This window comes from Heptranchias perlo, chromosome 11 (assembly GCF_035084215.1).
Source record: "Heptranchias perlo isolate sHepPer1 chromosome 11, sHepPer1.hap1, whole genome shotgun sequence".
Lineage (NCBI taxonomy): Eukaryota > Metazoa > Chordata > Chondrichthyes > Hexanchiformes > Hexanchidae > Heptranchias > Heptranchias perlo.
This window is the reverse complement of record NC_090335.1, coordinates 39,691,249-39,703,961: the sequence shown is the minus strand read 5'-3', so window position 1 is coordinate 39,703,961 and position 12,713 is coordinate 39,691,249. Positions and strand designations below refer to the sequence as shown.

General features: G+C 44.8%; 1 protein-coding gene across 2 annotated transcripts in view; it reads right to left on the bottom strand.

The window, feature by feature from the left end:
- LOC137327230 (OX-2 membrane glycoprotein-like) overlaps positions 1-10,954 on the bottom strand; it is a 50,874-nt gene extending 39,920 nt beyond the window's left edge. The window contains exons 1-2 of one of the 2 annotated variants that reach the window (XM_067992836.1): positions 10,744-10,954; positions 1,431-1,763 (exon numbers count right to left, since the gene is read on the bottom strand). In XM_067992836.1, the coding sequence (XP_067848937.1) occupies positions 1,431-1,763; positions 10,744-10,831 (421 nt within the window). In that variant the 5' untranslated portion in view covers positions 10,832-10,954. The remainder of the gene's footprint in view (positions 1-1,430; positions 1,764-10,743) is intronic. The other variant, XM_067992834.1, reaches the window with a different exon arrangement.
- Positions 10,955-12,713: the final 1,759 nt, after the last annotated feature.

Genomic DNA, 12,713 nt, shown 5'->3' with positions numbered 1-12,713 from the left:
CTACTTGAAACAGCTGTTAGTCTCAGTGCTTTTACAAATTGGGGGCCTAACACTTACTTCAGGCTCAGTCCCAAAATTGGTTGGCGTCTGACACTGCGGTCAGTTTTCTCAGGCGCCCAGCAGCCAAACCAGAGGTCTTTAAAAGGGCCCGCTGGAGGCTGCCACCAAAAAGGGAAGTAAAAAAAAAAAAAAAAATTTACCTGAATATGAAGCCAGAAGGAGCAGGAGTGTCGAACGTCATCTTCAGTGCGACCGCCGCATTGCCTCTTGTGGCGTGACTGGCGTTCCCACCACACCAGTTGCATCCTGATGACGCAAGACGACCAATTTTGGGCCGTCTTCTTGTTCATCAGTTTTGGCGCAACGGTTCACATTTGCCATTGGGCGAGAAACAATTTATAGGCCCTTGTGTTTTAAGTATTGTCCACTCTTCTAAATTCTGTGAATATTTCAGAATGTATTTGGCCCCTCGTTACTGTATCATAATTTATCCAAGTATTTTTACAATTCAAACTACAATATCTTAATTTCTAGAACATTATGAATACTACTTTCTGACACAGTTCCAGCACCAACAATGGTAGAAAATTAGATACAAGGAAAAAAAACTGGTAGGTTCAACTTCTGTGCTACTCCCCATTTTCTGCCCAAAGTACTGGGAGTAAAATTTGCACCACTTTTTGTGTGGAAAGTTAGCTGTTGCTCGTTAAGGCTTTGTTAGTGAGCTGTTAGAGAAAAATGTGGCAGTTTTTCACTGGAAAGTTAAAATGGGTTTTTAAACATGCTCACTAGCACTTAACTGAGCAACACTCCACCCATGGTCTGCTTAAATCAATGAGCAGTAAACTGTTAAAAATCCACTGTTCAGCTGTATATTCTCCTTCATGGAAATTCAAAAATCTCAAATTTTGATCAATAAATCATTACGGGTAAGCCAGAACCGAGAAATTAATTTAAATATAATTTTCAATACAAATAGACAATGTAAACAATTTTCAAGACTTGAATTATAGTTTAATCTTTGTGATTTAGAGAAATGAAAGGTAAAGATAAGATAGGCATAAATAGGCTATTTAGCTCAGATAGCAAGTACAGAATTATCAAGTTTCGGGCAAGATTACTTTTTCGACATGGGATAGTGGATATGTAGAACAGACTTCCAGAGAAGATATTAATTCATGGTCAATTAATGCCATTAAAAAGAAACTTGATTAAATAACTGTTGAGAAAGGGGATTGAGAGATTATAGATATATTAATAGACCTGTTTAATTTACATGAGGATTAGAAAGAAAATACTGAGTTCTTAGGTGAGTAGGAAGTCCGTGATTGAAGTAGTCATGTATGGTCGGTGGAAGGAGATGGTTTAATGAGCTGAACAGTGCTTTTTAGTTCCAAGCTTCCTTACGTTCTTATTTGTATCAGTCTTACCAAGTACAATGAGGCAGGTCTTTCCAGTGTATGATCCCACTGGGAAATTATCAAAGCGACACTGATAACATCCTTCATCTTCCAGCCTCACTCCAGACAGTGCGATGGTGGACACTTGCATTTCTGACAGTACGAAAGCAGCTCTGTCACTAAATGGCCCAAATACACTGGGTCCAAACATTTCACTAAATGTAGCGACATTACTCCCAGGTTGATCATTTAGCTTTTGCCAGGTGACCTGTATAATATCTTTTAAATGTTTTGAAGTACAGCTTAAGATAACATTTCCATCTAAAACTGCTGTCACATTCTCCTCAGTCTCCACATCTTTTCCTGTGAAAAGGAAAGCAAAATATAGTAAAACACATCAATTGTTCCACAAACATTCCACAAAAGTATTTAGAGATTTACAAATTAAAATGGACCATTGTGTCAGCCATGGCTCGGTGGTAGCACTCTCGCCTCTGAGTCAGAAGGTTGTGGATTCAAGTCCCGCTCCAGAGACTTGAGCACAAAATCTAGACAGATACTTCAGTGCAGTACTGAGGGAGTGCTGCACTGTCTGAGGTGCCATCTTTCAGAAGAGATGTTAAACCGAGGCCCTGTCTACCCTCTCGGATGGATGTAAAAGATTCCATGGCACTATTCAAAGAAAAGCAGGGGAGTTTTCCCACAGTGTCCTGGCCAATGTTTATCTCTCAAACAATGACATTAAAGCAGATTATCTGGTCATTATCACGTTGCTGTTTGCAGGACCTTGCTGTGCGCAAATTGGCTGCTGCATTTCCTACATTACAACAATGACTACACTTCAAAAGTACTTCATTGGCTGTAAAGAAAGTAAGAAGTAGTAGCAGTAGAAAGCCATACGGCCCCTTGAGCCTGCTACGTCATTCAATAAGATAATGGCTGATCATCTAATAAAATTGTTGGACTATAACTTGGTGTTGTAAGATTGTTTACATTCATCTACCTCAACTCCACTTTCCTGCCCGATCCCCATATCTCGATTCCCTAGAGTCCAAAAATCCATTGATCCCACTCTTGAATATACTCAACGACTCAGCATCCACACCCCTCTGGGGTAGAGAATGCCAAACATTCACAACCCTCTGAGTGAAGAAATTTTTCCTTATCTCGGTCCTAAATGGCCAACTCCTTATTTTGAGACCATGTCCCCTAGTTCTAGTCTCTCCAGCCAGGGGAAACATCTTCTCAGCATTTACTCTGTCAAGCCCTCTAAGAATTTTATACATTTCAATTAGATCACCTCTCATTCATCTAAACCCCAGAGAATATAGGCCCATTCCACTCAATCTCTCCTCATAGGACAACCCTCATCTAAGGAATCAATCTAGTAAAGCACTTTGGGATGTCTTGAGGTTGTAAAAGGTGCTATATAAATGCAAATCTTTCTTTCTTTCCCTGATCAAATTGTGTTTGGAGTGCTTTGCGACATAAGTGTAAGTAAGTTGTAAAAGTGTTCCCTATTAACGATGAAGCCTTCAAATTCTTGGGGCAGCCACTTGTCAGTAAATACTTCTGCCCTGTTCTATGGATGTGTCCCTGATTGCATCTGAAATCCTGAGGTCAAGCAGTAAAGCAGCCAAATTCTTTGGTGCAGTATCTGCGTATTTTGGATGGGTGCTTACACCATTTTCAGCACTACACGATAACATCAACAAGTTCCATCCCACCATCAAACTCACCATGGACTACTCCTCAGAATCGGTTTCTTTCTTGGACACACAAATCTCCATCAAAGACGGGCACCTCAGCACCTCACTCTACCGCAAGCCCACGGACAACCTCACGATGCTCCACTTTTCCAGCTTCCACCCCAAAGAGGCCATCCCCTATGGACAGGCCCTACGAATACACAGGATCTGCTCAGACGAGGAGGAACGCGATGGACACCTACAGACGCTGAAAGACGCCCTCGTAAGAACGGGATATGACGCTCGACTTGTCGATCGACAGTTCCGACGGGCCACAGCGAAGAATCGCATAGACCTCCTCAGAAGACAAACACGGGACGCAACCAACAGAGTACCCTTCGTCGTCCAGTACTTCCCTGGAGCGGAGAAACTACACCATGTTCTCCGCAGCCTTCAACATGTCATCGATGACGACGAACACCTCGCTAAGGCCATCCCCACGCCTCCACTGCTCGCCTTTAAACAGCCACCCAACCTCAAACAGACCATCGTTCGCAGCAAGTTACCCAGTTTTCAGGAGAACAGCGTCCACGACACCACACAACCCTGCCACGGCAACCTCTGCAAGACATGCCAGATCATCGACACGGATACCACCATCACACGAGAGGACACCACCCACCAGGTACATGGTTCATACTCCTGTGACTCGGCCAACGTTGTTTACCTCATACGTTGCAGGAAAGGATGCCCCGGAGCATGGTACATTGGCGAGACCATGCAGACGCTGCGACAACGGATGAACGGACACCGCGCAACAATCGCCAAACAGGAGGGTTCCCTCCCAGTCGGGGAACACTTTAGCAGTCAAGGACATTCAGCCACCGATCTTCGGGTAAGCGTTCTCCAAGGCGGCCTTCGAGACACACGACAACGCAAAATCGTCGAGCAGAAGTTGATAGCCAAGTTCCGCACCCATGAGGACGGCCTCAACCGGGATCTTGGGTTCATGTCACGCTACACGTAACCCCACCAGCAAAAAGGGGGAAAAAATTTATATGTTTTTTAAAATTCTCTCTCTCTCTCTCTCTCTCTGCCATTTTAAGTTTCTTTCTGCCTGCCTGTGTAAAAGACACAATGTATATCGAGTGTACTGGGACGTGCTGTTCTCCGTGACTGGCCTGTTTGAATAACAACGACACCTTTTGATTGGTTTGATGCTGTCCCAACATCGTATAAGATATGCGATTTGAGAACCTTTTCATTCAATCATCTGACGAAGGAGATAATCTCCGAAAGCTTGTGATTTTAAAATAAATTTGTTGGACTATAACCTGGTGTTGTAAGATTCCTTACATTTGTCCACCCCAGTCCATCACCGGCATCTCCACATCATTTTCAGCACAACTAGGGTGTCCACCTCAGGGGGGAAAAAGGGATATTGCAGTGGTACCTTTTAAATTTTCTGTTTTTCCACTGCAAATTGTGGGGAAGCCAGCCATTACAAGAACAATGGGCCCTACATCTGCCAGGACCAGGTCCTGTCACCGTTGTATGCCTGCTTCATGCAGCATGGAGACCTGTTGGAATTGTGGCCACGGTGGCTTTGTGCTGTCAGGGACCAGAATTTGGGGGCTCTGGGCTCCGGGTTCCAGGTTCCACTGAAGCCCAGGATTTTGTCCATTTTATTTGATGCTTTTAATGTGCGCAATTTGAGCATGCTGTTTAATGATGGAACAAAATTCAGATTTCTTTTCAATATTTTTTCTAAGTGGCCTGATAGGAGGGATTTTGAATAAGTCTTCTGAAATTCAGAAGTTATCTACAGTGGGGAATGACTTCAGAAACTGGTCAGTCTTAAAGTAAAAATATCTGAAGGACTGTCACATTTCAGAATTTTTAATATTTGGCCTTGGATGGATTTTGAATTAATTTACATTAAAATAATGTTCTTAAATTAAACTCAGCTCACAAGGAATTAAATCCAAACACACTCTGCTGCTTGGAACATGGATTAGATTCAGACGAAGCAGTTGAAGATATGCTGCTTCTCACACCAAATCAGCTTGAGAAAATAAGGGTTATTAAGACATTAATATCTAATACATTGGAAATTGTTTCATTCATGTGAGCACAGCCTGAGGTCTTAGCTGAACAAGCCATGTAGGAACCATGTAGAACGTTTTTGATTTGAGATAGCAGCCTTGACTGGGCAAACCCTGAGCACAAGGAGCTGGGGGGAAGATCAGAGGTCAAGTCTTTGGCTTCCTGTCCAGTTGGGACACTGGGGCCAGGATTATCCTTCCAGCAGCTGCGTTCTAGAGAAGCAGGACTTCCTCTCAACCCTCCAGCACTAAACGGAAACCTGACCCAGTTTCCCGGTTTGGAGTTCAACCCATATGATCAGCAGGCTCCTGGCAGGATTCTCACCACCAAGAGGGAGCCCGCCATTGTCCAGTCATGAAATTCGAGTGATGCTGCAGCAGAAGAGGTGGCCAGGCAGATACTGGAGCAGAAGTGGCCCATAGATGGGAACATTGGCACAGACCCATGTCTGCACAAGAAGGTAACAAGGACCAGAATAGGGTTGCCAACTCTGGTTGGACATATGCCTGGAGGTTTCACCACATGTCCTCCTGCCTCCAACCACCATGCCCAAACAGTCTTTTTTCCCTTCTCCAATATATAATTGATAAATTAAAAGTACAAAAAAATGAAATAACTTTTTTTTAATGCCCCTATGCTTTTTTCCTGGGTTGCTCTCAGCAGTGTCCAGGAAATTAATCTTTAATTCCTGGAGACTCCAAGACAATCCTAGAGGGTTGACAACTCTAGGCTGGAATAGAGGGTGAGGAGGCTGCTACAAGGTGCTCTTCCCTCCATCAGGAGGAGCCAGGGTTGTTATCATCCCTTCTGCAGGTCTAACACTACCTTCTGCATGGTGGCCCCAGGAGGCAGCAGTAATTGGCCTCACTCTAAGCCTGCCTGAGCAATCCTGTCTAGCGTGCATCTCTTCATGTACTCTACTCCTCGGTTACTGGATTACTGCTCATTCCCTCTGTTTTTTTCCCAATCACCACACCCCTAGTGTCTGGAATTCTCTCCCACAATTTCTTCACCTTGGTATTAATCATACAGAAGGCATAATTACTACACTTACAGTGCTTGCAGCTATTCACAGGCATAATGAGTTTGCATATAATGGCAGAATGAACCAAATATTAAAGAGTCAGACCTGATTGAAATAAACCAAACAGTTATTTTGCATATTTTTTTGTGCAAGAAACAAGTGGGCCCCGATACTCACGGTGAGGGAGTGTTTGCTGCTGGAAAATCCAGAAATGTCGGCAACGCAGAGGTCCTGCCGAATTTAATGTAGGACCTCATTATCATTTTTCTTACTCAATTTCCTGCCCGGCAGCCCCAGATTGAAAGGCTAGCCGGCCGCCGGGTGGGAAAGCTTGCGGTACAAGGTCTCAGCCGGGGACCCTTGAGGACAGACCCCAGCAATCGGAAAAGATCGGGGCACGGTGGGTGGGGCTCAGAGCACGGCAGGGAGGGAAAGATCAGGGCATAGTGGTGGGGATAGGCAAATCGGGAGGGAGGGGTTGGAAGATTGTGGGGAGGCAGATTGTGGGGGGCGTTGGAAGATCACAGGGGGTCGGAAAATGGTGAAGCGGGGGGGTTGGAAGATTGCAAGGAGGGAGGCAGGCAGGAGTCGGAAGATCGTGGCAGAAGATTTGCTTGGTGGGCCAGGGGAAGCCCTCCTGCACCTCTTGGCCCTCAAGCAGTGCTAGAAAAGCACTTACCTGCTGGATTCGGGTTCTCCCGCCTCCCTTTAGTTGCTGGGTTTTCCGAGCACTGGGAAACCCGGCCCGCAACCGTTAAATTCAAATGGCACCCAAAATCTGAGGAACAGTGCCTCATTTAAATACTATAATCACAGACCTGCCTCTCCAGAGTGGGTTACTCGGACGCCCACCAACCCACCGCGGCTAAACCGGAGGTAGGCGCATTCGCGGCGGGTCGGGGTCAGGTTTCACATATTTACCAATTTAACCCACCCACCACCGCCCCTCCCAACCCTCTCTTGCCCGTCTGGGGGGGCGGTAAGTGTTAAAATTACCCCGTGCAATAGGGTGTCTATGAACTAAAGCTGCATTGAAGCTGTTGTGAGATAGAGAATTAATGGGATTTATTATCATCAACTGTAATAGTATAATGTCAGCTCTACACGTTGATCAATCTTTGTGTGAGGAAGAGCACAGCTATCAACTTCAAATGAAGAGCTAGCACTGGCACAGGCATGATGGGACAAACAGCCCATTTTGTGCTGTAATTTCTATGGTTCGGATATCAGTCCTAAATTTCAACATCCAGGCTTGGGCTGGTAAGTGGCAAGTAACATTCGCGCCACACAATGACCATCTCCAACAAGAGAGTCTAACCACCTCCCCTTGACATTCAACAGCATTACCATCGCCGAATCCCCCATCATCGACATCCTGGGGGTCATCATTGACCAGAAACTTAACTGGACCAGCCATATAAATACTGTGGCTACAAGAGCAGGTCAGAGGCTGGGTATTGAGACAAGTGACTCACCTCTTGACTCCCCAAAGCCTTTCCACCATCTACAAGGCACAGGTCAGGAGTGTGATGGAATACTCTCCACTTGCCTGGGTGCAGCTCCAACAACACTCAAGAAGCTCGACACCATCCAGGACAAAGCAGCCCGCTTGATTGGCACCCCATCCACCACCCTAAACATTCACTCCCTTCACCACCGGCGCACCGTGGCTGCAGTGGTTCAAGGCAGCAGCTCACCACCACCTTCTCAAGGGCAATTAAGGATGGGCAATAAGTGCTGGCCTCGCCAGCGACGCCCACATCCCATGAACGAATAAAAAAGTCACAGGGGGCCAAACGGGAAGGAGAAGAGGCCACTACAAGGCCCTCTCCCTCTGTTGGAGGAACCCAGGACTATTACCACCACTTCGTGGGTCTACTGCCATCATCCACATGGTGTCCCCAGGAAGTGGCAGTAAGTGGGGTGGATTGAAGAGAAATCTTACTGGTCACTGCTATTTGCATGCTGTGTGTGCAGCAGTCCAGGCAAGGGGGGGGGGGGGGGGGGGGGGGGGGGGGGGGGGAGGAGGGTAAGGCCTCACTGCCTACATTTTCCATCATTCTCTGCCTCAAACCTGCCATATTTTGGGTGGCAACAGGGAAGGCAATCCTGGCTCTATTCTTAATCCCCTCTTTTTGAAGCTGAACAGCCCATGTTTTTTCTAATCTGACTTTATAACTCAGGTCTTCCATCTAGGATTTCGCACTGTTTCCACAGTTCGAATGTCACCTTTGTGTCACGCTGGCTGACATGTTTCTGAAGTTGTGGTCTGATGAGCACTGTAGAGTTTTAACATGATGTCCTACATCTGTTGCATGAAATGGCTCATGGCGAATCAGCAGCTAGTTTGACACTGTGCCTGATTTTCTTTTCCATTGAAGTTAATGGAAAACAAAAAATCGGGCGCGGTGTAAAATAGGCTGCCGATTCGCCATGAGTTTGTTTCACACTACTGGCAAGAACCAATTTCACCCCCTCTATTTCTTTGTTAATTGTTGCTTCACTGTGACCTGACATGTCAGATGCTGAATCTACTAACCCCCACCCCCGATCTCATTCAATTTACTATGAAGTCACCCAACAGAAAGTATTCACAAATGCAACCTGACTTGACTTATTGATTAAATTGATTAATCATGTAAACAAATATTTTTTTTTTAAAAAAGCAATGTCAGTAACGGTTCTTTTTTTAAGCCACACATTGGGTCCTTTGGCTTACTGAGTCGGCATGGAAATAACCCAAGGGGTTCCCAAGATCCACAGATCTATCTGTCATCAAATTTCTAAATTAACTATTCTGCATTTGTTGACTTACTAATACATTACTTCTGTTGCTGTATATTAATAAAACACTGTTTGGAGTAAGAGATCTGGCTGACAATCTCCAGTGTAAGGAAATATAGTTTTCACATAAATGTATGAGGAATTCAAAGGGTTAGACTTAACAGGGTTATGGGTGAGAAATAGCAGGAACCAGTTTTAGTGCAGTAATGCTCCTGGTTAGAAACACACAACCTTGCTATCTGAGGCAAAAACAGTGAAACAAAGGATGGGCCTGTATGTCCAAACATGTCGCTAAGCAACTACATTCCAGTAGCAAGGAAGAACGATTGATGGGCCCCTAAAAAAGTGCTGATAAGGGAACCATCTATAAGTGGCTTAAATTTGCTGCTGTGAAAAGTAGGGCTATGGGTTAACTCAGTGTATAAGTAGCCAGTCCCTACTCAGGCTCAGAGTAGAGGGCAAAAAAAAAGGAAGTACCAGGCAGAGAAACAGGAACAAGAGTATGTGCATGAAGGAATGGGAAACAAAGTCATGGCTTCTACCCAAAGGACAATGGGGTAATATAATTTTCAATTGTGCTGTGTTCTACTGCTTAAATACTCTAAGGTATTGATTCTTGTTTGTGCTAAATAGAGTCATAGGGTATTAATCATTATGGTGTCAGTCTCAAACATTGCGCAGAGAGTCAAAATTGACACCACCAGTGACTGGCACAATAAATGTGGAGAAAAGAGACAGTTCATGAGCTATTGGCAGAGTGCAAAGCACTTGAACCCACTATTTAATGTCTGGAAAAACAGAGGTACTGCTGCAGAAGATGGGTTCAAGAAGACTATTTGCCATTCCAAAGCAGCCCTCTCCCCAGAATATTACTTCCCATTTTACTATGCCCATACATTCTCACCCTTAAAATCAGCTTGGCTAAAATTAAGCTTTTTAAATTAGCTTCCTTTTGTTTTCTATCCCCTTGTCTAGCCTGAATATCAGAACATTATGGTCACTAGATCCCAAATGCTCCCTTACTTTGACTTTGCTTATTGTTCCATTCTCATTTGTTAGAACTAAATCCAATACTGCCATGCCCCTTATGGGTTCCTTAACATAATGTTTCAGAAACAAGACCGTCAGAATTTCAATAACTTTCCACTCACGTGCAGAGGATCCATATTAGGCACTTCAGTCACTATGAGGAAGACTGAAATCACCCAGGATGAAGATTTCAGTCTTACTGTCCCCCACAAAACTGCACCAGCCTCCCTTTAATTATTTAGTGGCCTGTAGCATATTCCTATTACTAACTTTTTCCCTTTACTGTCTTTTAATTTTATCCATAGCGACTCAGTACCAGCATTCAATTCCATTGTAACTAGTCTCGAACAAATAATGCCACCCACTTTCTGCCTTATCTTCCTAAAACATACAAGACCCTGCAAGTTAACTCCCAATTGTCATTTAATTTCAACCAGGTTTCAGTCACTCCTACAACATTTATTTCCTTCCTAAGTACCAGCACTTCCAGTTCACCCATTTTATTCCTTATACTCCGTACATTCATATATGCCGGATTCAGGTCATCCTTAATTTCTGCTGTCTCCCCGCTCGTCATTCTCAGTTTAAATCCGTCCATGTTGCCTTGTTTACCCTTTCTCACAGATCCCAGTCATAAAGTGTTCGATTAGTACACAAATTATATACTTGAACAAACGGAAAAATGTATTCATTTAAAGTAAAGGATCCTCACCGTCTACAACAGCGGCCAATAGTAAGAAGATAATAAGTTTCATTTGTAGATCGTCAAAAGACTCCAGAAACTTGTTCGTAGTTTTCATGCGCCAAGAATCAGGATTTACTGCTGAAAAGTACCAGCTTCAGATATTATTTCAGACCAGTAGCAATGCTCCTTCCAGGTGGAACCGACTGAAAGATGAGTGCTTGTATTTTATTGGTACATATTTTAATAACTAGTCCAATTACCTTAATTTGAGCCACGAAGGAACTTGCACCAAGCGCAGTGTATTTGAGTAAATAGCGCCGCTATGTGTTTAAATTAAGATTCTAAAATCCAGCCACAAATGGGTATCGAGCAGCAATCTTTAACCAAACGATGAACTGGTTTGCTCTTGTATAGAACGCACAATGAAATCCTCGACCTTGCTCCATCAACCCCAAAAGAGGGTATTTCTGGACATTGCTGCTTTCTTAAGCCAAATGGAGCACAGTTCAAATGTGCCTGATCAAACCGGCCGACTACCAGTTTTACATGCCACCAACCTCATGCCACATGAAGCCACAGGCGCATCAATAGAAGCCATTGGCGTTGCCTTCTGTTGCCCAGTCCGGCCTGGGAGATTTAAGGGCATGGGAGGCAATCTCAATATTGTGCAATGCAGTGCAGGTACTGCAGACATACCAGCTACTTAGGCCTCAGCGACGAGCAATGTTTGTTGAGGTGGCATCTCACCAAGAATGCAACTTCTGTCAGCTCCGGGAGTCAATGAAGAATCATCAGATGGCATGAACAATGGAAGTGAAAATGATGACTGTACTAAAATTTGACAACACTGGGTTCTTCCATTAACCAGCAGGAGATAGCAATAGGGTCAACCTATTGGGTTGGGCTGATAAGTGGCAAGTAACATTCACGCCAGACAAGTGCCAGGCAATGACCATCTCCAACAAGAGAGAGTCTAACCACCTCCCCTTGACATTCAACGGCATTACCATCACCGAATCCCCCATCATCGACATCCTGGCGTTCACCATTGACCAGAAACTTAACTGGACCAGCCATATAAATACTGTGGCTACAAGAGGTCAGAGGCTGGGTATTCTGAGGCGAGTGACTCACCTCCTGATTCCCCAAAGTCTTTCCACCATCTACAAGGCACAAGTCAGGAGTGTGATGGAATACTCTCCACTTGCCTGGATGAGTGCAGCTCCAACAACACGCGAGAAGCTCAACACCATCCAGGACAAAGCAGCCTGCTTGATTGGCACCCCATCCAGCACCCTAAACAATCACTTCCTTCACCACTGGTGCACTGTGGCTGTAGTGTGTACCATCTACAAGATGCATGCAGCAACTCGCCAATACTTCTTCGACAGCACCTCCCAAACCCACAACCTCTACCGCCTAGAAGGACAACACCACCTGCACGTTCCCGTCCAAGTCACATACCATACCGACTTGGAAATATATCGCCGTTCTTTCATCATCGCTGGGTCAAAATCCTGGAACTCCCTTCCTAACAGCACTGTGGGAGAATCTTCACCACACGGACTGCAGCGGTTCAAGAAGGCGGCTCACCATCACCTTCTCAAGGGCAATTCGGGATGGGCAATAAACGCTGGCCTTGCCAGTGAAGCCCACATCCCATGAACGAAAAAAACCCAATAGCTTTACAGCTGCATCACCGAGGAAACATGTGGGGTTTTCAATCTGCATTTTTTACACCAGTGACTTCCGTTGCGGTTCTCCCGGTCTCCTACCTTAACTTCAGTGGAAGATCAGCAGAAACCTTGAATAAACAATGTAAACGGCCATCTCTGACGATCTTCTGCCAACGTTAATGGAGGGAGATTGAGAAACCCCTGTGGAAATTCTACCTCATAACGTTCAGCACCAAGATGCAGCACTAGCTGACAGTACATTTGCAACTTTCCACAGTGGAGTACAAATGATGCTTTTAATCTAATGAAGATCAAAATCAT